General features: G+C 43.7%; 1 protein-coding gene across 1 annotated transcript in view; it reads right to left on the bottom strand.

Moving 5' to 3' along the window:
- The window catches only part of LOC134092492 (cytochrome P450 2K1-like), a 29,589-nt gene extending 5,797 nt beyond the window's left edge, over positions 1-23,792 (bottom strand). Inside the window, exons 1-4 of the mRNA XM_062545381.1 lie at positions 23,578-23,792; positions 22,163-22,325; positions 21,681-21,830; positions 21,422-21,582 (exon numbers count right to left, since the gene is read on the bottom strand). Of these exons, the coding sequence (XP_062401365.1) occupies positions 21,422-21,582; positions 21,681-21,830; positions 22,163-22,325; positions 23,578-23,781 (678 nt within the window). The 5' untranslated portion in view covers positions 23,782-23,792. The remainder of the gene's footprint in view (positions 1-21,421; positions 21,583-21,680; positions 21,831-22,162; positions 22,326-23,577) is intronic.
- Between the last annotated feature and the right edge of the window lie 1,366 nt (positions 23,793-25,158).

Genomic DNA, 25,158 nt, shown 5'->3' with positions numbered 1-25,158 from the left:
ATATACCTCAACAAATTACAATACAGATCATATTATATCTTAAAACACTTCACATTCAATTAGGCAGACATAGGCTATATGGCTATCTGATTATTTCTTTAAAGTGAATTATACAACGGATCAGAAGCTACCTTGGACTACTTATACAGTATGAAATACATTACAATACAAACACACTTTTCATAGATCAAATACCAAGAATACTATATAGGATTTAAACTGTTCATGTGACTGTTAATCAATCACCATCAACGCATCAGTCTGCCGTTTGCGTGTGTCAACAGGCACGCGCACATTCACTAACGGCGGCATAGCCTCCATAGAACATTGACAGGCTCTGGCTAATGAATTGGATACTGAACAGAGCACCGGCAATATAAACAAAATGATACCGAGTACCGGGACACTTAAGAAACATTACAGATTACACATACTGATTTCAATAGGCACAACACTGTTTACGGTCCGTACATACAGGCAAAAGAACAGAACCTTCACTGACGGTTACAGGCTAACTTCAACTAGCTTCTGCTAGCTCGCTAGTTAACGCTGATCGTAAATATACATAAACACATCAGAATTAGCTTTCTTCACAGGACATGACAACATACATCACATAGGCAACCGTATTGGATATATTGATAGATATTAACAGGGATTGGAAAGGTTTAAAACATACCTGTGGGTTAGAAAGAAATGTGGAGAACAAAGTTACTCTTTCTCAAGCGCTGGACGTTTATTTCTGAGCGCTCGAGCTACCGTCTCCAAGGTAACCCACTACGGTAAAACAGTGCAACAGCGCCATCTAGCGGCATGAAGTGGAATAAATGGAACACTTAAATGTAATAGAATAAAACAAATAGGAGGGGGTAACTGTGATAATAAATATAATCGGACATTTTCTCAACCCATTACACTCTCCCCTACTTTAAAAGATGTCTTCTGACATCCAGAACTAGACTACTAGCTACAGTGGTACTCACAGGTAAGGTAAGTACGGTCAGGTAGGTAAGGTCCTCAGGAGTCACCTGTCTGAACAGGAAGTAAGCGTGCAGTATGTCAGTCACAGGTAAGTAGTATGAAGGTAAGGTTGTATGTCAATGTCAATGTCAAGGGCTTTCAGGTCCTGGTCAATGTCAGTTCTACCGTACGTCCATACAGCTGGGGGAGGATAGTAGCACATCTCATGAGACACAGGGTAGGCAGGCAAGGACGAAGGGGTACAGTACACAGCATTAGTTCCAATTCTCCAAGGCTGGTAGGAAGGTTCTCCTGACTGGTCATACATGAAGATGCTTCTGGGTTTGACTGGTCGGGTGGACCTCCTAAGTTGCTGATCTACCTCTCTGACTGGTTGAGGAACAGGCACAACATCTAGCTCAGGATCCTGTGGACTTCCACTCTCCTCAGAATCATCCCTTTGTTGTTCTGGTCCTTCCACAGTTGGGGCACTCGTTGGTGCAGGAATTGGCTCTGCTGTCACCGAAGAGTCAGATGATCCTGGCCGCCACACATCCTCAGACTCAGGTGCTCGGCTCGAAGGTTTGTATTCTGGAGCCACAGCCCGCAGCTCACTGTGTAGCTCTGACTGAGGTAGGTGGTGTCTGACTGTCCTCCTCTCATATACAGGCAAGGGTCTGAGGTTGTAGGAGCACTCCCCCTCATCATCTGAGGTGTCGCCATCCAACTTCGTTGCTTCTCTGGGTGGCAAATGGCGTCTCTGTCTTTGGGGCTTCAACCCCACACCGGTGTCACATTCCTCCTGTCTGACTGGCAAGTCACTGACAGGCAAAAGGAGATTGCGGTGGAGCACCCGGAGGGTCTTGTCACCTGTTTCAGCTTGGATTCGATATACAGGTCCATCTCCCAGCCTCTCAATGACACGGTGAATCTTTTGTTCCCAATAAGATCGAAGTTTGCCTGGGCCACCTCTCTCAGACAGGTTCTTGACAAGCACGCGATCACCAGGTTGCATCAAGGCTCCTCTGGCACCTTGGTCGTAGTGCCTTTTCCCTTTCTCTGAAGACTTCTTGCTGTTCTCAGAGGCAATACGGTATGCATCCTGCATCAGGGAAGCCCAGGTCTGTGCATATTCCTGCCGTGTCTGTGCCAGCCGATCTGGGTCGAGATTGAATATCAGGTCAATGGGCAGCTGTGGATGTCTTCCAAAGAGGAGGAAGAAAGGTGAGTAGCCTGTAGACTCATGCTTCGTGCAGTTGTAGGCATGGACTATGCTAGGGAGATGGTCTTTCCACTCTGCCTTCTTTTCCTCATGGAGCGTCCTGAGCATCTGGAGAAGTGTTCTGTTCAGGCGTTCAACAGGGTTCCCCTGCGGATGGTAAGGAGTAGTTCGGGAGTGAGAGATGCCTGCCAGCTGCTGAAGTCTTTGAAACAGGGTGTTCTCGAATTCCCGGCCCTGGTCATGGTGGAGCTTTTGAGGGTACCCGAAGCGTGGAATGAAGTCATAGAAGATCTTTTCGGCCGCTGTTTTACCAGACTTGTTTCGGGTTGGGTAGGCTTGAGCAAAACGAGTAAAGTGGTCTACTATCACAAGAATGTACTCGTAGCCTCCTTTACTGCGCTCAAGGTGAAGGTAATCAACAGAGAGCAGCTCAAAAGGTGCACTAGTTGTGATTGAGCCCATTGGTGCTTTCTGATGTACGGTAGGTCGCTTCTGCTTGATGCATGAACACTGGCGGATGACGTGGTCCTCGATTTCGCGCTGCATAAAAGGCCAGTAGAACCGTTGCCTTGCAAGGTGGATGACTTTATCAGCGCCAATGTGTCCCATGTCATCGTGCAGGTGTTTAAGCACAGTTGACTTTAGTGCTTTGGGAAGGACCAGTTGTTGATTTTCTCCTGCATACCTGTACAGAATTCCATCATCCAGTTTGAGCCTGTTCCACTCATGTATCAGCCGTCGTGTTCCTGGTTGTATTGGACTCTGGACTTTGTCTCTCGGATTCCATCCGCTCCCTATCAACTGGATCACCTCGGAAATGGACTCATCTCCTCTCTGGGCAGCTCTGATGTCTTCTGGGGTAAACATGGGTGTACACACAGGAGGAGGGTCGTCATCACAAGCGGAGATCTGAAGGGCGGCAGCCCAGGACACATCTTCATCTCTCTGAGCTTTATTCCCCTGCCAGATGGCGGATACAACCTCGGGTGGCATGGTCTCAGTGTACTCCCTCAGGTGGTCTTGGAGCTTCACTGGAAACCTGGACAGGGTATCCGCATCAACATTCACCTTGCCTGGCCTGTACTTGATGTTGAAGTGGAAGTCGGCCAATTCACCAACCCAGCGATGTCCAACAGCATTCAACTTGGCCGTGCTCAGGACGTAGGTGAGGGGATTGTTATCTGTATACACAGTGAATGTTGTTGCATAATACAGGTAATCACGGAATTTATCGCATATGGCCCACTTCAGAGCGAGAAACTCAAGCTTACTGGAATGGAGGTGGTAATTCTTTTCAGCAGGCGTGAGTGACCTGGACCCATATGCAATAACCCGGAGTCTGCTGTTCTGTTCCTGGTAGAGCACAGCCCCCAAACCTTCATTGGATGCATCAGTGTGCAGGATGAATGGCAAATCGAAGTCGGGGTAAGCCAAGATGGGAGGTTTGATCAACATGTCCACAAGGCGGGACACAACTGCACTGTGTTCGGGGGTCCAATGAACTGGTGTCCTGGATGGTAATTGACCACTGCTCTTGCCGTTTTGGGTGGACTTGGCTGCGACAGGGCTCTTGTTGGATGGAGCAGGATGTTCTTGAAGCTTAAACAGTGGCCGGGCTATTCTGGAAAAATCTTGGATGAATGAGCGATAGTAGCCCAAGAAACCAAGTAGAGCTCGGACCTCTCCGACGTTCTTTGGCTTTCTCTCCTTCATCTGCAACACAGCTTCCAGGTCTTTGGGATCTATCTGAACACCGTCACTCGTGACCAGGCGTCCAACATATCTCACTTGGCGTTTGAACAGCTCACACTTTTTCGGGCGCAGCTTCACACCATGCTCTCTTAAGCGACACAGAACTTGTCTTAAGTCCTCAACATGGCCCTGGAAAGTCTTGGAAAAGCAGAGCACATCATCCAGGTAAGGCGAACAGCATTCATCTCTTAAACCGGCCAGCACGCCCTCCATGCAGCGTTGGAAGGCCGCTGGAGCGTTGGTGAGGCCAAATGGGAGGCGTACCCACTCGTAAAACCCCCACGGAGTGCTAAAAGCTGTCAGGTGCCGGCAGCTCTCTTCAACAAAGCCTTGGTGATAAGCACTGCCCTGGTCGAGAATGGAAAACCATGAGTTGCCACCTAAATTGTCAAGCAGGTCTTGGATGCGTGGAAGTGGGTGGCGGTCAGGGATGGTTTTACTGTTCAGCCCCCGGAAGTCAACACAGAGACGTAGGCTCATGTCCTTTTTTCTCACACAGACCACAGGAGAAGAGTATGCTGAGGTGGATTTTCTGATCCAACCACGGTCAAGCAAGTTCTGAACATAGTCTTTTACCTCTTGATACAAGGGCTTTGGGATGGAATTGTAAGACTTTTGGACTGGTGTTTCATCTGTAAGGTTGATTCTAAGCTGGAGGTCAGGAATGCAACCAATGTCAGCATCATCATTGGCAAACACATCAGACTGCTCAAACAACATCTCTCTGACTAATTTCTGTTCATCCTCAGCTAGATGTGATACGTCAACGGGAGGGTGCCACTTGTTTTCAGCTTCAGACCTAGTCTGTCTGTCTTGTGTTTTTGTCAGGTAAGTCGATGGATCTGTACATAACTGAGCTGAAAATGTTTGGACATCCTGTGGCGTGTGCTCAAGACTCGAGAGAGGTTCCACGTCAGCCATTTCCTCAAGAGTGCCGAGGGTGATTCTTTGGGTCAAATAAATGGCATGTCGGGTTGCATTTTGGATGGGAATTTTAATGCATTTTGAGGATCCACCAGGAATGTCAACTAACGCAGGAAACAGTTCTAGACCCTCAGGGCAGGTGTTTTCTATAAGAGGCTGGAACAGCATGGTACGGGTCTCTGGCAACCCCCTAACCCGGCACCTGACTTCGTAGATTCTACCAGCAGGGATAGTGACACCTTTCTTTCCTGTGTGTACAGTATACAGGGCTGTCTTGTCAGTGGTTATTACCTGAAGGGCAGAGACCAAAGCCTCAACTGTTTTCTCAGGGACACTTAAAGCGTCAGTCAGGATAGCAGTCACGTTCACAGTGTTGTCATGCTCCTTGATTATCTCAGCAATGACGTTACTACCTAACAGGGGACGGTGGCAATTTTGACTGACCAGGAGGGGCACTCTAATTGTCACAGATCCATGGCGCTCACTACAAATCTGTAGGTCGACCTCTGCCCATCCATCAAGGGGAACTTGGGTACCATTTGCTGCTGATATTTCAAAAGGCTGATTGGCAAAGAGGGACTGAAGTGGTTGGATTTTGACATGGGGTGATGCTCTGTCTACCCAGGTTTTGCTGACCATCGTTACCTGAGCTCCTGAGTCTAAAAGCATTTCAATTGGCACACCATTGATGTTGCAAGAGACAGTACAACGTTTCCCTATGAGCTGGGCAATGCGCTTGTTTGAATCTGCTTGACATAAGATGGGTGGTGGCTTAAACTTAACAGTGGGCTGAATGCTGTTCACAGTCACTGGCTGCCCTGCTCCAGCGACCTCTTCCCGTTTCCCGACGACTTCCTCTGCAAACAGCCAATAGCTCTGTGTCCTGCCTGGCCACAGACAAAACAATGGGGACAGCTCATGGTTCCACTTGCTACGCAGTCGTGGCATCTACCCTTTTTGTCAGCTGACAGTGACTGCGGACGGCTACCCGATGTGCTAGGGCGGCCAGACTGTACACGATCCGCAGACCTGTCAACGAGTGTCATGTGTCTAGTCAGTGAGGACACATGGGCAGTCAGCTCTCTAATAGCTTCACGGTTAGCCTGTAACTCAGCATCAACTTGACTCGGTTTTGTCTTGTCAGTCTGTCCATCATGGTCATATTGGGCAATGTTTACAGTCACAGGTCTAGACTTAGCAACAGCACCCAGGCGTTTTAACCTCCCCTCTTCCTCAGTCATGGACTTGGTCATCTGTACTAACAGAAAGTCATCGCTAACCTGCATGTCAGAAAGAAAAGATTTGATGTCATGTCTAACATAAGTGTTTCTCTCATTTAGACCTTGGTAGAGTGAGTGTAAAAAAGTACCCTGTACAAGCCTTTTGTCATAACTAAACTCTACACCAGGTTGCTTTGACTCAAAAAGAACTCTCTGTTTCAACCCCATGAGCCTGTAGAGAAACTGCTGTGGACCCTCCTTGTCATATTGTCTAGCATTGCTGAGCTCTTGAAAGAGCTCGGTTACACTTTTATCCCTGACATGAGAACGGAGGAACCTTTTTAACCCACTCAATGTTAAATCATCATGGTTAGTGAGCATTTCCCTGAATGTACCTGGCCTAGTTATCTTAAGGACAGCCCTAATAATTTCAGCCTCGCTAAACCCTTCTTGTAAAGCAGCGTCCATCTGCTTACAGATACCATTAAAAGAAATGTCAGAACCTGTGTCAGATACTTGACCACCATGTATTTTACACTCTCTACGTGGAAGCAGTGCAGTAACATCAGACAGTCTTACTACCTGATCTGTGACAGTTGAGGATAGGCTTGTCCTACCATGGTGGGTGCCAGTGACGCTCGGCTGGGCTGGTCTCCATGTAGGTGCATGTAGGTCTCTGTCCATGAGTGACGTGTGTGTGGGCATGTCCACTGATGACGAACGCGGGTGAGTGTCCGGGGACAACGGGTGTGTGTGAAGGTCCGTGGACGACGGGTGGGTGTGAATGTCCACTGATGAACGTGTGTGGATGTCCCTTGTGGAGGGAGGTTGTTGGTGTGTAGGCGTCAGTATGCCGTCCATGTGAACGGTGGAAACACCAACCTCACCAGACCTGGGGTCTGTCGATGTCAGTTCCTGCAGCAGGTCCTGGAGGGAGAGGAGTTGAGCCATGCCTTCATCTTCCATCGCCTTCAACCTCTCGGACCTGGTGTTGTCGATGATGAAGTCATACAGCTCTGGCTCACTGAGGCCCTCAGTGCTTTCGCTGCCATCTTCAATTGACCTGGCAACCAACTGCAATTGACTGAAACTCAGCGATGAGAGCTGTTTGATGATCTGGAAGATCAACATTCGGCGTGGTGTTACTGTAGTCATCGTGACGTCTCACCGGTGACTGTTGCTCTCTGGATGACGCTCAACACAGCAGCCTTCCCTGAAGCTTGGACACCTGGTCTCACCGTCGCAGTGACTGCTCAGCTCACTTTCCGAAGCTTTATCCCGGACGAGCCCCCAATTATTACCGGCCTCAGACCTAGGGGAATCTGGGCAGGTATAAGCCCACAGGCTGGATAGCACTGTGGGTTAGAAAGAAATGTGGAGAACAAAGTTACTCTTTCTCAAGCGCTGGACGTTTATTTCTGTTTGAATGTAATTCAATAATAGTGCCCCAAAAAGGCTTAGCAAACTGGACTGGATAATCACACATACAATAAAACACATAAAATACACAACTCATTAATAATGCTGTACTTATTGAATCATATATCACATATACCTCAACAAATTACAATACAGATCATATTATATCTTAAAACACTTCACATTCAATTAGGCAGACATAGGCTATATGGCTATCTGATTATTTCTTTAAAGTGAATTATACAACGGATCAGAAGCTACCTTGGACTACTTATACAGTATGAAATACATTACAATACAAACACACTTTTCATAGATCAAATACCAAGAATACTATATAGGATTTAAACTGTTCATGTGACTGTTAATCAATCACCATCAACGCATCAGTCTGCCGTTTGCGTGTGTCAACAGGCACGCGCACATTCACTAACGGCGGCATAGCCTCCATAGAACATTGACAGGCTCTGGCTAATGAATTGGATACTGAACAGAGCACCGGCAATATAAACAAAATGATACCGAGTACCGGGACACTTAAGAAACATTACAGATTACACATACTGATTTCAATAGGCACAACACTGTTTACGGTCCGTACATACAGGCAAAAGAACAGAACCTTCACTGACGGTTACAGGCTAACTTCAACTAGCTTCTGCTAGCTCGCTAGTTAACGCTGATCGTAAATATATATAAACACATCAGAATTAGCTTTCTTCACAGGACATGACAACATACATCACATAGGCAACCGTATTGGATATATTGATAGATATTAACAGGGATTGGAAAGGTTTAAAACATACCTGTGGGTTAGAAAGAAATGTGGAGAACAAAGTTACTCTTTCTCAAGCGCTGGACGTTTATTTCTGAGCGCTCGAGCTACCGTCTCCAAGGTAACCCACTACGGTAAAACAGTGCAACAGCGCCATCTAGCGGCATGAAGTGGAATAAATGGAACACTTAAATGTAATAGAATAAAACAAATAGGAGGGGGTAACTGTGATAATAAATATAATCGGACATTTTCTCAACCCATTACATATAGCCTACGAAGAGTTCAGATGCAAAAGCCTCTAAACGCCATCTCCGTCAAAAATGAGATAACGATGTTGAGTGAATGGTTACCCCACGTACTATATGTAAATAAAATCATTTTGCCTCCAAAAGCACTAAATCCTTCTTTCCACCTCGTCTAAAATATCGATTTGGGAGCAGAAACCTCTAAACGCCACTTCCCTTTTGCAACAAAAGCCGCTACGTTCCGAAAACCAATCAGAACGCAAGATCGAATCATGTGACTTCTAGTATTCTCAAGATGGCGCCGCGCTGAGGAGCCGGCTTTTTTGTAAACAGTGCTGTGGTAAATTAGAGTAGACTGAGGTTTAAGTCGAAAATGGAGAATGAAATGGATGAACCTGTCCTTCTAGCAGCAAATGGACGGAGAAAACGTCGTCGTCCTCAAAACTCTGCCCGTTACAAGGCTAAAGAAAATAAATATAGCGGGAATGAATCGGTCGGAAGTATAGCTTGTACTCATAACTGTCTATCGTGTGCAGCGGTTACGTTGACGGAATCGGACTTGTCGTACATCAAACAGCAGCTTTATTGCTCATGTGACAAGGTAAGACAAGATGCCATCCTTCTGTCGCATATGGACATCATGCCGGTCAAAAGAAGGAGGCCACAGGTCGAGGCTGTAGAAAAAAGACGACTAAAGAGACGTGACGATCAAGTATACAGTTCTAAAAGAAGATCAAAGAAAAGTTCCTGTCTGTCAGACCTCATTCCTCAGCATTTTCTGTAAGTATATCAGTTTACAGTTGGTGTCTCTATTTAATAAAGTGAACTGGATGTTGAACTAAAGGAGTGATTATTGGAGAACACAACAAACAATGTTTTTATCTGACGAAAATCCTAGCCTATGCTGATCATGCCATTTTATAAAGGGCAGCATACTGAAATATTGTCATTAGTGGTAACAGAGTAGCCTAGCCCATGTTTGAGTTTAAACATGTGCAGACATTTGAAAAAGAATAATAACTAGTCATGTTGTGAAAGAAGGTGTGTTAATGAATTAAAACTTAAATACTGATGATTCAGAGGGTGGTGGGCAGTGTGTTGTATGTAGCCTATGTGGCTTAATAAGTTGCTGGTAATGGACAGTGTGCTGTGTGTGGATCAGTGGCATATTGATGATTCAGAGGGTGGTGGGCAGTGTGTTGTACAGTGGGTACGGGTTGAGAATGCACCTTCTCCCGCGGGACTCCCGAAGAGATCCCGCAGGCCGTCAAGCCGATTTTTTTCGAGCCTAAGGCAATGTACCCAAACAACCACCAGGTGGCAGAAAGTTTCATCCCGCATTTCAAAATGATGAAGACCGCATATCCGTCAATAGTCGACTCCTTAATCTCATTTAATCATTACAATGAAGGTGATGACTGGCGAAATTATTCAAACAACGTTTCAATGAACCATTGTTGAAATGAATGAAAATGGTTATAGAAAATCGCCTACAGCCTAACGCCGACACAGCTGATTCTTTGATTGATTCTAAGCTGTTTTGATGTAGGGGATGGGTAAACTGGCGCGCTACAAACATGCTACCAATCAAATGTAATATTAGTAGGACTAGCCTACTTAGACACTTTAGTCATAGGCAACGTTGCCATGTTAATTTGGGCTAGAAGTGCTTGCTTGTGGTGGCGCTCCTGTCCGCTGCTTCTCCCGAATTGTGTGGCAAATTTGTCAGCAATCAGCTTAAATGTCAAATCATATTTATTTCTCTTTGTCGCCATGGTATTGGGGGAAACGCGGAGAAACGAGATGGTCAGTCCTTGTATTTTTTCTTCGCGTTTCGTTATAAGAAATATATAAGTAATAGTTAGTCTTCTTCCGTATTGAACAGATAGGCTACGGGACGCTCTTTGTTCCGTATTTTAAGGAACTACTCAATGCACACACACTACAATGAAAAACACACAAAGAAATCACTAAACATATAGCCTACAACCTAATGACACTTTAATGCAGCGTTTCTCAAACTATGGGCCGCGAAACGTGGAGACTGCTGCTGGTCCGCGAGACATGGGGTGAAATTAGGTCCGGTGATCTGATAATTTGTTGCGCAATTGACCAAGCAACCGCGGACCGACAGAAAAAGAAAGCAAACGTTGCGGCGGAAATGCTTCCTAATTTGATGTGTTTAAACATAGAGACATACAATTAGGTGTGTCTGTTATTATGATAATTTTCGAGCATAACTGCTTGTCCATAGCTCAGTGACAGGTGTTAATAGCCTTGCCATAAGCACTGCTGCAGGTGCTTCTTTTATTATGCGGTTAGAGCATATAAGCGCTTACTCATATAGACTATAACTCAGGGACAGGTGCAAAACCACCAACTGGGATGGATCGAAGGGCAAGCAAGCACTGCCACACAACGTGAAGGCCTTTGTGTTGTCAACACTAAACAGAAAGTTCCTGGGGAGAAGTGGCCGCAAGGACTGCATCGATAAGATCAACGAATACAGTAATGTTTTACAACCCAGCTGGTATCCGCTGTTCATTCCGACATATCCCCACTCGGCGGTAGGCCTAGGCCTATTTAACTTTTTTTTTTTCAAACAACGTGCCATTCCGACATGAGGTCATTAATAGGCTATTAATGTCATAACTATTAGGCTATCATTAGGCTTACTATGCATGGCTGTAGGCAGCTATGAGGCCACTGAGATCTGGACCTCATCGGTTTTGTGAAAGCCGATTGGAAATACTTAAGTTTAGAGCGAACGTTTCAACTATGTTTGCCATGGTAGACAAAAACACTCAAATAAAACAATAGCCTAAAAAATAACTGCATGCGTAATGGACACGGCTCTATATCCTAAATAATTTTCGAGGTTCGCCATTTGGTAATATGACCTATCCTTACTGACAATAATTTAGATTGAGCACAACTAAAGTTGCACGAAGGCAAAATACAGTCCTAAAAGCCTATTCTATTTAGGCTGGCCAATATTGTAGATGTGCAAAAGCAGCATTTGCGTGCGTGCTTGCCGGTGAGGTGTACTGTAGCCTACAAAAATGAGCATAACATCTGATTATTAAAGTATGGCTATAGGATATAGGCTAGAGAAGAGTTGGTTTAAAATTCAAGTGTAGTAAAAAAGTTTGTGCACATCCCCGGTCAAGGTGCAGAACAAGAGTAGGCTAAATCATAAAAAAAATGGGAAAAGGTTCGCACACTTGAAATCCTTCTTTTATAGGATATAGGCTAGAGAAGAGTTGGTTTAAAATTCAAGTGTAGTAAAAAAGTTTGTGCACATCCCCGGTCAAGGTGCAGAACAAGAGTAGGCTAAATCTTAAAAAAAATGGAAAAAGGTTCGCACACTTGAAATCCTTCTTTTTTGATTTGATTTGGTCTTCTTCAGATTAAAATTCAAGTACGTGCGCTATTTAACCCCTCGAGACCGACTGCAGTCTGCTGACACAGCCAGACGACTCTCCCAACCCATTCATTCGTTTTGGCCGATATAATCCATTCATTCGTTTTGTGCGTAGGCCTATAGATTCCTGCATGCTGCATTACCGTGACCCTTAGCCTACCTTGTGGATGATTTTTTCTCATTGGAATACAGCAGGACAGAATGCCTTTTATCTAACAAACGCAAAAGCTGAGATTGTTGGAAGGACTAGGCTACTCAACAAACTTGTTTTTCGTTTCTGGGAGATCTCGTTATCGTTTTGGATTGTCGGATTTTTATACTTATTGTTTGGACTTATGGACAATGAACTTTGAGGGGTGGTTGTTAGTGCTTTACAAAGCTTTGTGTTAATAAGTGTCGGTCCTCCTATCCTTCAGCTCACTGCGCGATGCAGTTGCGCATAGTGGCCACGAAGTCATTAACTGTTTACGACACAATACATGATATTTGTGTTTTTCGTTTCTTAGATTTAATGCATGTTTTACATGTAAACAGGCCTTCAGTCCGTTAACTTAAGGCCTTCTTTTGCATGGGGTTGCTCGCATCCGCCCGTAACCTAGACTATTATGTGCGTAGTGGCTGCATACTCTTATAATAAGAGGCAAATTGTTACAGGACAACTTAAACTGACTTCCCCAATGCTTCCCCGCAGCACATTACATTTTAATATAGGCTAATATAGGATGAACAAAGTCTATGCTATATTAAATCCAGTAGCCTAATAATTCTATGTGCCACGTCCGATTTCGCAAGTGATGTAGTAGGCTACGTTTAAACATCGACAAACGTCTGTGAGACTACCCATTTCATGAAGAGCAATTGTCTTGTGCGATCATTCCCCCTCCCCCACACTTGTCTAACCAGTTCACTAGACATTATAGCCTACCTGTATGCGGCATTGGACGATTGCCTCCCTCCCCCCTCTCTCTCGACAGACACTTCCTGACACTAGGGCTCGGGATCATGACATCAAAACTTCGCGGGCACAGCCACATTGGCAGCTTCACTCCTTAGTTTATTACTATGGATTTACTCCCGCCTTTTAGTGTGTTCCTGTTACTTAGTTTTTGCCTTCTTGGTAGTATGTTGCTGTGTAGTGGGGTGTAACAGTGCAACCCACGATCGCAAGAGGAAAAGAATAAATCGCTACTATTTCTGCTTCTTGTCTTGTGCATCTGAATGAATGGATATTACGTTCAGTGCGCTACCAAATGGCGGCGATATTCCTAGAATGCAAGGCGTGTGCCCGAGCCCTATTATGTAAATGTAAAAATGTGTGTGTGTGTGTGTGTGTGTGCGCTGAACCACGAATTCACATATTAACTTTTCTTTTCAGCAGACATCGCAATCATAAAAAAATCGCAAAACTTTTTAATAAAATAATGCCTCTTGTCTTAATGGGTTCCGGAGGTTCGTAGAGTAAGTTTTGAACCCCGGTCGCTGACGTATGATTAAGATGCCTCAACCATTTACGCCACAGTTCGAGTGTCAATTTCTTCGCACTTAGCCAAGAAATATAAAGGATTCAGTCAGTCGAGTTCATTTAGCCTATTCGCGGCATGCACTTGAAACGCCGATCAAAAGTTCTGACATGTTAAACTGACGTTAGTCATTAATTCACCACATGATAAAATGCTGTTATATTGACGCACAGTAGCCCACGGTAGTCTATGTCTATCTCTGAATCAACATGAACATGCATAACGAGATCCATATATTCTAAGTTGCTAGAAACTTCTTTTGCGGAGCTAGGCCTAGGCCTACTAGTCGATGGTTACAATGAATCACCCTCACTGCCCTATCGCATATCTGACCATCCATTGTTATAATGTTACAAAATGCGCGATCTTCTCCAATCATGTAGCCTACGGTTATAAGTAAAGTGACATGATAGGCATGTAGGCCTATTAAAGATATTTCTGTTAAATACGTTTTATTTTCAGTTGTCAAAAGTGGTGGGGACAAAATCTGTGATAAAGTGCTGGGTAAGCTACCCAGCGTCGCCGGTTAAAATGAACATGCCTCCGTTTTAAAATAGCCTATAGGCCTACACATTTCTAAGTATTCCTAACATAAATGTAGCCTAAATGTCCATCTTGTCCATCTTTTTCGTCTTCGCCTTGACAATAATAGCCTATTCACGGAAATGCGGTCTTGTAACCGTAATGAATTAATGAATTAATCTAAGGTTGCCTATATCGAGTCTTTCAGGTTGAATTGAAGGCTTCTAAAACCATTTTCATTAATTTCAACAATGGTTTATTGAAACGTCGTTTGATTATAATTTCGCCAGTCATCACCTTCATTTTAATGATTAAATGAGACGGATTAAATGAGACGGATATGCGGAGCATTTCTCTCCCTCTCCATTGACCAAAACGTTGCTCTGGCATCTCTGCTGGACTGACTGAGTTATAGGCTACGTTGAGTGAGAGAGCCAGCTGTGAGGTACGCTGTAAAACATTCGAAAACTCTGAAACTGCAATCTGACATGCCGAGCGTGATGTCTCTTTTCTCCGCTTGTCACCAGCGCGGTGTCTTCGGGTTTTTTCGTGTTTTCCGGTATGAGCCGAACCTTCCTTTTATTAAGGCGGTCTTATGTTGCCCCCTTGCGGTTGCAGTTTTAATTAAAGTCCCGATGCTTCGGGAGTCCCGATGTGCGGGAAAGAAAGGAGCATTCTCAACCCGTACCATCTGTATGTAGCCTATGTGGCTTAATAAGTTGCTGGTAATGGACAGTCTGCTGTGTGTGGGGGAGTGGCATACTGATGATTCAGAGGGTGGTGGGCAGTGTGTTGTATGTAGCCTATGTGGCTTAATAAATTGCTGGTAATGGACAGTGTGCTGTGTGTGGGGGAGTGGCATACTGATGATGCAAAGGGTAGTGGGCAGTGTGTTGTATGTAGATGGCTTAATAAGATGCTGGTAAGGGGCAGTGTGTGTGATGATGATGATGGTCATGGTTATGGTTTGCTTAACAGACTCCTTTGTCCAAAGCGAGTGGAATGATACAGTGGGTTGGTGGGCTGTATGTTGTCTGTAATGTGGCTTTCTATGATGCAGTGAAGTGGGGGAGTTAGGTTAAGGTAGGGTAGAAGGGCAGTCAGGTGTGTGTGTGTGTGTGTGTGTGTGTGTGTGTGTGTGTGTGTGTGTGTGTGTGTGTGTGTGTTAAAGTTGAGAAGTCTGAGTGTTGTGGAGTGCATGAAGAAATGTGGTATATATAAAGTGCTGCAGTCAGGTGTGTGTGTGTGTGTGTGTGTACACATGTGTGTGAAAAAGTTGAGAAGTATTGTGAGTGTTGTAGAGTGTGGAGTGCATGGAGTAGTGTGGTTTATATGAAGTGCTGCAATTAGGTGTATGTCTGTCTTTCTTGGCACCTACATTGACAATTAATATTCTCCTATTAGTTGTCATTGTAGGTGTCAAGAAAGACAGAGTGCAAAACATCGCTAAGTACTGGCTTCAGACTGGCAAGGCACGCCCAGAAAATCGTGGAGGTTCCAGAGAAAATGATGAGCTGACTGCAAAGAAGCAGATGGTTCGAGGTCACATTCAATCTTTTTCATGTAGAGCAAGCCATTACGCTAGACGTGGTGCTCCTGGAAGAAAGTTCCTTCCAAGTGAATTGAGTGTGGCGCAAATGCATCGAATGTTTCTTGAGCAGAATCACCAACAAGTCTCCTATTCACTCTATTGGAGCATCTTCGTTTACGACTTCAATCTGGCTTTCGGACATCCTGCCAAAGATGTGTGCTCTTCATGTGTGAAATTCCGCGTGGCAATCAATGATCCTGACTTGCCTCCAGAAGAGAAGCGGAATAAGCTTATTCTCTACTCTGTCCATCGACGCCGTGCCCGCCAGTTTTATGATACGATGAATGACGTGGGTGATACATTCACCGTATGCTTTGACATCATGGAGAACTTGGTTCTTCCCAAGTCTGCTATCGGCCAAACATATTACTCACGCCAGTTGTATTTTTATGTATTTGGTGTGGTGCATCATCATGGTAGAGGAGAAGCCCAGAGCCGGAATGACATCCATCTCTACACCTGGCTAGAGTATGAGAACTCAAAGGATAGCAACGTTGTTGCTTCAGCTCTCCAACACTTCTTAGCAACAGTAGCTCGAGTCAACCTGCGCCAATCTCAGAGCCTGCGCCTGTTCTCTGACTCCTGCTACGGCCAGAACAAGAACATTAATGTTCTTTCAATGTTGTTTGCCCTCCGTTCTCAGCTGTTCCCTCAGCTCAACATCACCTACTTCTTTCCTGTACGGGGGCACAGCTTCCTCCCTGCCGACAGAGCGTTTGGAAGAATAGAGCAGGAAATTCGAAAGCACAATACTATTCTTCTACCAGATGAGTACCGTGAGATCCTGCAGAGACATGGCACTGTCCATCAATATGGGAAGGATTGGCAGTGCTATGACTTCAAAAAAGAAGCAGCCACATTCACAAAAGCTCAGAGATCCTTCAAAATCAGTGAAGCAAGAGTGCTTCAGATCTCAGGAGAGAAGCTGGGGTTTAAGCCCACATTTGCCGGTGAATTTAGCCAGCACTCTGTGCTAAAGCGGGGCAAGAAGTGGTCTCAGTTCAAGCCAGGGCCTCTTCCCAATGTGAACTGTGTCAAGGAGGCAAAGAAGACAGATGTGCTGAAGCTACTGGGTGAGTTGGGCGTGTCAACAGCCGTGCATGATTTTTACACGGATGTCCTGTCAACTGCTGGTGACGTGGACATTGAGCAGGATCTTGAGGATGGAGAGGGTGAATAGATGGGTGGTTCTTCTGTGTGCACAGCAGCATGTGTCTTCTAGTCCTATATCTGAGTGCATCACTCATACTGTTTGAATCTAATGAGCTACTTGTACTACACTTTGTGTGTCAAATTTATGACCGCAAATCAGTTGGCACTATTTATCCTAGATCTTTAAAATATTTTTATCAGGATGTTTTGCACTGTTCTCTCAGAGATTTTATTGTAAGCTAAACTATTTGAATGGGTCACAGTTATTATGAATATTGAATTAATATTGTTTATTGACCTTTTAGCCTGTGACGAATGTTTTATTTGTGTATTGTCTCTTCTGGTGTCATGTTTATGACCGCTAATCAGTTGGCACATTTATCCTAGATCTTTAAAAGATGTTTATCTGAATGTTTTGCACTGTTCTCTCAAAGAGATTTGATTATAAGCTAAACTATTTGAATCTGTTTTTTACATGGGTGACCGTTACGATTGTAGTGAGCATGGGGAATATGAATATTGTTGATTATTTAGACCTTTCAGCCTGTGACGAATGTTTTATTTGTGTATGGTCTCGTCTGGTGTCATGTTTATGACAGCTTATCAGTTGGCACATTTATCTAGATCTTTTTTTAAAAAAATGATCAGAATATTTTGCACTGTTCTCTCAAAGAGATTGTATTGTAAGCTAAACTATTTGAATCTGTTCTTTTTATTTAAAGGTGACGGTTATGATTGTAGTGGGCATGGGGAATATGAATATTGTTTATTGACCTTTTAGCCCGTGACAAATGTTTTATTTGTGTATGATCTCCTCTGGGGTCATGTTTATGGCAGCTAATTAGTTGGCACATTTATCCTATATCTTTAAAATATTTTTATATGAATGTTTTGCGCTGTTCTCTCAAAGAGATTTGAATGTAGCTAAACTATTTGAATGCATCTGAAGTTATGATGAATATTGAAGGAATATTGTTTATTGACCTTTTAGCCTGTGGCAAATGTTTTGTTTGTGTATTGTCTCTTCTGGTGTTTCAATAAATGTACTGCCATGGGTTATACTGTGTGAATTTTATATATTTAGGCATTTTGCTTTCATTTGTCCTTCATTTGACTGCAGAGAAATGGTAGGATTAGCTCATGAACACAGATTCCGATCAAAAATGAGAGAATGTATACAGTATGAATTAACTTACACCCCCCCCCCACTCCACCCCCCATAACCACCCATCCACCCCACACCCCTTTGCTTATATATGCCATCATCATTTTCAGTGTTTCCAGTTTCATTTTTGGTGATTTAGCAACTCTTTCCTGTGTCTGTCTGGAAGAAGTGGATTTAGAGGTTTTTGCCAAAAAAGAACTTGTGGATTTAGCTGGTTTTGACGCAAAACAAAAGATATTTCTTTAAAAGCAGTAAATTGGTTGAAGTAGCATTTCTGAAAAGAATGTTGTTTTTTCACCAACTAATAACCTTACTTTTGTCTGTAAAATCAAGTTGCTGAGGTTGAACATAAAAGCCTCATAAGAAATGCTCTTTTAAAAGAGAAGTGGTCAGGCGGATTTAGAGGCTTTTGCATCTGAACTCTTAACAGCACATAAGCTATGATGCTGCATTTGTCCATGTTTATCTATATGCATCAGAATGTTCTGTGGGGAAGAGGTCATCCTCAAGAAACCACTGAATTGCTATCTTAGAAGCCCCGCCCCCTCTCCTCATGCTGGGGAACACCCCAGTGGCCACTGCGGAGTCCTACCGCTTCTTACGGCGCAGTCACACGCTTGCGTCGGCCAACGTTCGTCCGTTGTTTTCCCATTCACTTTACATTGGCTGGACTTCATTTCATGCCGCACTGAATTGTGGGACCGATGCGTTGCCTGAGATACGTTGCCTCCGCTAAAAAGTTGAGAAATGTTCAACTTTTGACGGATCGCGCAAGCGCCAGCCAATGAAATTCCGTGTATGCAAATTTTCGAACACTAACAAACCAATCAGTTCGCGTTTATGAGAATGTGACAAAATGAGGCATACGTTGGCGGACGGAGGCGTCTGACTGCACCGTTAGGGCTGACCATCTCCTGTGAACTGAAATGGGGCCTAAACACCTTGGCCCTCCTGAAAAAGGCACACAAGTGGCTGTTCTTCCTGCGAAAGCTAGATAAATTCTGGCTGCCCAATTCAATACAAATACAATACCCGGTTCTACACTACCATCATTGAATCCATCATCACACAGTCCATCATGGTTCCCAGCTGCAGTAGCCAAGGACAAGGCCAAACTGCAGCTGGTGATCCGCACAGCTGAGAGGGTAATTGGCACCACCCTACCAGAGAATGTCTAATAAGGGGAGAAGGACCACTAGCGAAATACTTCCGCATGGTACTGCAACTAGAGGGCGATCGCGAGCAAGTGATGAATGAATGGGTAGCAATGGAGCTGAACCCCCCAGTACCACATTTGTCGTTATATATTTTTTTCTCCTGAAACTCTACTAGATTCAGCAAAAAAAAAAACTTTAACCAACAAAACCAGGTCTGACCTGGGTTGGTTGCAACCTGACCCCATGGCTTAGTGACTGGTCTGGTCTGCCAAAAGCTCACGAGAACCTTAAAGGAACACTTCACTTTTGTCGGTTAAAGTTTTTTTCTTTGCTGAATCTAGTAGAGTAGGTGTACCTCTTTAAGATTTAAGAGGGTGCCCGGTGATATTCCTTGGGCAATGTTGTATATTAAGCCTTTCTTGTCCAATGTGTTGAATATAAGGCGGATATGGATGAGTTTCCTCTCTCACTCGGAGAACAAAATCTCCACTTCACAAGCATCTACATACACCAAACTTTTCAGTCTTATACCTAACCATGTTTAGAAGGATTTTGCAGAGGGGTTTGTTGATTTACATGACATTTTATTCCAAAAAACATGGCGAAAATTGATTTTTTAAAGGCTGGTATAGTATTTTCTGATTTACTGAATAACTAAATGAGATATCCATAATTCCCTCTCTAAAATACTTTTCATCTCTTATGTCAACAAAATGAAAAGAAAAAAATTGAAACTGGCTTTGTCCAATGTTCAGATTTGATCTTTTTACGTTTATGCAAATCAGCGCATGTTTAATTACATCATACCTAATTTGCATATTCAAACATTACATTTCAGAAAACTTGTAATACATTTATTTTTCATACTGATCTAAGTAATCAACTGGTGAAGTTTCATAGTGATATCTGCTTGTTAATTTTTTTACCCTATTCACCTGTAGTATATCCGCCTTATAGTCAACACATTGGACAAGAAAGGCTTAATATACGAAATTGCCCAAGGGATATCACCGGGCACCCTCTGAAATCTTAAAGAGGTACCCCTAGTCTACTAGATTCTGCAAAAAAAAAAACTTTAACCGACAAAGCCAGGTTCACCTAAATTATGGCATTTGGCTCCCGGACTAACCAATACAATTTTCAATATGTGTTGTTATTCCTAAAAACCCTTTCAAAGTTTTCATGTCACGTGACACAAGCGAACCACTTTACGGCCATAGACCTAAAAGAAGGTTCAGCTTCACGACGGTCGTAATCGGTCGCGATTGTCGCGAGCATCCATGAGCTAAATGCTAGCATGTTACAGGGAAAACGGCCCATCCTATGAAAAGCAGAAAGGACATGAGTGACTTTTTATTTCATTTCCAGTGGAAAACCTATACTCAGGTAGCTACTACGACAATGTACATTAAGAAATGAAGTTGTCAACTGTGAAAAAAACGAGTTCTAGCCGCTTAGCCCCATAGACCACAATTCATTTATCACTTGCTCGGCAACGCCCCTAGCGGAATTTCAACAGATTGCAGGAACAATCCGGTACAATGGAGTTAATAGGAAGTGGACCGGCTCTCCCTAAAGGGGCTCTGACCCTACCCAGCCTGGAGTCACTCCACAACACCAGGGCATTGAAGAGGGCAAGAAAGATCATGGAGGACCCTTCACATCCAGGCTCCGCCCTCTTCCAAATGCTCCCCTCTGGGAGAAGGCTATGGCTCCGGAGAGCTGTGAAGTCCCGGCTTCGCCTGAGCTTCTTCCCAACAGCTGCCAGACTATTCAATCACAGCTCGAACTCTATCAAGGACTGAATGCACTGATGCACTGTTTACTGTTTGTCCACTGCACTTTACTGCTCACTGCCTCCATATCATCAGCACTTTCAACATTACTACCTCAGTATCTACAGTATTGTCACTAGTGTCATGTCTATTTTTATGTCTGTTTTTGTCAATCATATTCATACATGAATGGCTATAAAGCATTCCTATTGTGTATCTTACACTATATGGCAATAAATCTAACCTTGACCTTGACCTTAGAATTGCACTTTTACAACACGGTTGCAATGTTTCTAGTATCTATTGTACGTGTGACATCTTACCACATGATTTCACGATCATGTGACTGGTGAGTTTAAGTAAAGGAGCTATGTGCAATTCTGTTGGATTCTAGTTGTCTTGAACGTAGCCTCACGGCACTCTTCCACTGACTATTGTATCTAATACAGTGGAAACACATTACAATGTGGCATTACAATACAATCGGACCAGCACTGACTTCATACAGAACATAAGCATTTCAGATAGTTGTTTCTTTAAACTCTGCTGCTTCTCCGGCCATTGTCTGAATGGGAGTAACCTGAAGACCCACCCGAACACCTGGAGATCCACCGAGTCGGATGTTTTCATTGGCTCTGTTGACCATGTCTTTGAAGCGCCGGTCGCTGTACTCGAACCTGCTGCCGTACACAATGGCGCAGATGATGTTTGAGACGGCATAGTTCACCGGCTGAGTCGTATCAAATGCTTTACCTGGGTGTACATACATCAGGGTCAATCACCATGCAGGCCCTAGACATCTTAGCATCACAACCTGTCTAAATGCAAGACGTAGTTTAAGTTCATCTCACCTTTAAAGTTTTCAAACACCTCTGCCAGGTATCGTGTCTCTTCAATGATTTTTTCCTCGCTGGTTTTCTTTCCCATGCCAAAGTCCCGCAGGTTTGTCAGAGCAAAGCGTCTCATCTCTTTCCACTGCTCTCCATTTGTAAAGACGATTCCTATAGAGCAGTATCAGTATACAGTAAATGTTTTAATTATCACAACCATCTCACAATCAATTTCGACGTACAGCTCTGGAAAAAATGAAGAGACCTGGAGATTTGTCTGATGTCATCCACAGTTGCTGAGTGACATTTGAATGAGTTGTCATATTCAAATGTGCACTGGTCTCTTCCTTTTGTCACTCAGCAAGCATGGATGACATCAGAAAAACGTGCAGTGGTCTCTTACTGTCATTTTTCCCAGAGCTGTATATTGCTATGAATTTAGATGAATTGTACACATCTACTGTACCATATACAGAGGGTCTACAAGGAAATAGAGCTTTTACCATGCCCTTTGTTTACAGCATTGGATGCGCGATTGACAGCCCGATCCCCAAACTCTTCAGCATGGTTAACCAGGGCCTCCTTCACCGTCTTATACCCCGACAAGATCACAATCTTCCTAGGTCCCAAGTGAACCGCGAAGACCGATCCGTACGTTTTGGAGAGCTGTGGGTCAGTTCAGTCAGACATTAATATCACAGCATGCTTGTGCAAGGTACAGAGAGAGCACTGATGTGAATCATCTCATCTTTAAGAGCAGTCAAATAACCCTTGACATCTTTTTTAGAAGTGTGTGTGTGTGTGTGTGTGTGTGTGTGTGTGAAGTAGTCTGGCAATCACCATACTAGCTCAATCTTTTAAGATTGAACATTAGTCTGGGGAGTCTGCGCTTTATTTCTACTGCACAAGAGGCATGATCAATGAGCATAGTGCAAATTACTCTTTTGGATAGTCCTTCAACCAATCAGACCAACGATCTGGGAGTGCCTTTTGGATGAGCTAGTTTGTGATTGGGCCTGAAGATGTGGAGAGGAAGCAGAACAGGAAGGTGTGCAGGTTGCAGCCTGAGCTGCGGGGCACTATCCAGATTATTGCCAGATCAGGCAGGGCTTACCCAGACTGAAGCACAATATGATAAAAATAAATAAAAAAAACGGAGAATATTATTATTATTTTAATGATGTTTTAGACGTATTGAAACTGATATTTGTGGGCTACATTATAAAGACAGCATTGATTGAGGTTGACGGCTTCAGTGTTATTTGAATGTTCAATAAAAAACAAGGCTGACCTGCAAAGAGGTTGGTAATTATGTTACTGATCAACGTATAAACCTTTCTTAAATACACAGAAAACCATGACCTTTGCCCATGAGCTGGTTAACGCTCTGTTTTATTTGACTGCTATGTTTGCGGTGTCAGCACTGTTTTGTTATAGCTTTTCACCCAGCATTATTTTAACCTTATATAACAAACTTATTCCTCCTTCTTACTAACAGCCACACCTTTGTACACTAATGAATTCACTCCTTAACCATCTTGATAATCTTAAATCAATTCATCTTTTCTATTTATACTGATCACTCTATCAATACTATTTCTTCTGGTAGTGTAATTTTGTTATTAGAAAAATGCCAAAAAGGGACAAAAGAGTGTATATTTTGACATTAATTGATAAATACATGGACAAAATGCATTTAACATAGATGTAAATATATGTATGTATTTAAACACAGATGCGCTTATATGGAATAGTTTAAGCTGCAAGTGGATATGTTGTTTTCTTGATCACCTCAATTTGTAACGTAGTTTGTGGCCCCGAGATGTCACTCGAATAGACATCATACACAGTCTTAATGCATGTGAATAGACATAGACATCCTACATAGTCTGCATGTGAATAAATCCTGAATCCTCACCTCACACAGCGTCTCGTGTAGACTCCCCAGGTCCAGCTGCAGCAGGTTCCCAATGATGGGCAGCGGTGTGGGTCCAGGCAGCTTCTTCCCTTTCTCTGGGCTGCTGACGCTCGAGTAGTGAAGGTAGGCAAGCAGCAGCAGCAACCCAGCAACCAGCAGAGAGAACGTGCTGGGGACCTGGACAAGCCCCTCGAGTACAGCCATGGAGAGAGTCAGCTGAAGAGACCAGGTGATGACAACACTGTCAGGTGAAGAGACCAGGTGATGACAACACTGTCAGGGATAGAGACCAGGCGATGTCAACACTGTCTTTTTCCCGGTTCTGTGAGGTGACTCTTGTCTTGTCCTCTGTCACGGGATGCGGTTTGTGGGAGTGACATCATCGGAGGTATGGTCATTGTTTATGCACGTGGGCGCGACACCCTCTCAGCTTCACAACAAAGTGTACACATCACCCCACACTGCTGCTGGTCTGAGCCAATCACTACTTCACCTTTCTCCCAGACAGGTATGGACACGCCTTCGTCCACCCCCAGCCTATCAGGTGAGCTGAACCTTCACCTGATGGTCCTGTTCACAGTTGTTCAACCAGTTTCCGGATTTTGGACTAATGCTTGTACAGTGTGGTGATACAGTGCTGTTATGTGCATACTTACAGTATTAAGTGACTATTTGTTTGTTTATGTCTTGGTGTCATGGGTACGCCATGGTGGTTACCTTGGTGTTACCTGTCTTTGTTAATTGTTACTCGTTACTTGTTGCAGGGCATTGCTGAAAAGGAGCCTAAAGCTCAGTCAAGTTCCCCTGAATAAAGAATGGTTGATGATTAAGTAGGTCTGCATAGTTATGATTCTGTAAGAGTTCCTGTGAAAGTTGCCTGTGCACATCAAGTGAAATGTTATGTGTGTGTGTGTGTGTGTGTGTGTCTGAGAGGGAGGACTGTCACTGAGTGTGTTTCTTGGAAAGCTGCCCATGCAGGTGACATGTAACAGATGTGTGTGTGTGTGTGGACTGTGAGAGCGTGTCCCTGAGAAAGGTGAATCTCGTTTCCTCTGCAGAGTTTACAAGCTAACTTACCGTATACTGTATACCCGAATATAAGACGACCCCCCCTCCCATTTTCCAGACTTATTTTTTAAGTGAAAAAAAGGGAAGAAATATGGTTTTCAACAGAAAGAAATGTAGTGATACTTCATTGGAAAAAAACATTTGAACACCATTCATTAAATATTTGGATTAATGTATCACAAAGTGCACTCTGTCAATGAATGAGTTTTCCACAAAAATGCATTATATTATAGGCTGTATGTAACTGTGGTACTGTGAAGATAGAAAATAACCATCTGCTTTTAATCAAACACATTAAAGTCTTGAAGCAAACCTGAACAGCAGTGCAAAGGGCCTTTATACTGCACATTAAAGGTCCTATAGAATGGATGAATTGAGTATTGCACTGTGTTCTCTGATGTTCAACTTTGATTAAAAAAAAACTCAAATAAACTCGATTAAACTCAATTGCAATTTTACAAGACTAATTTAAACCATATATTTAGGCTGGGTATTGAAATGGTCTGTTTGACT

Source organism: Sardina pilchardus, chromosome 9 (assembly GCF_963854185.1).
Source record: "Sardina pilchardus chromosome 9, fSarPil1.1, whole genome shotgun sequence".
In the NCBI taxonomy this organism is placed as follows: Eukaryota; Metazoa; Chordata; class Actinopteri; order Clupeiformes; family Clupeidae; genus Sardina; species Sardina pilchardus.
Note: the sequence above shows the minus strand (reverse complement) of the source record. Positions and strands in the feature narration are given on the sequence as shown.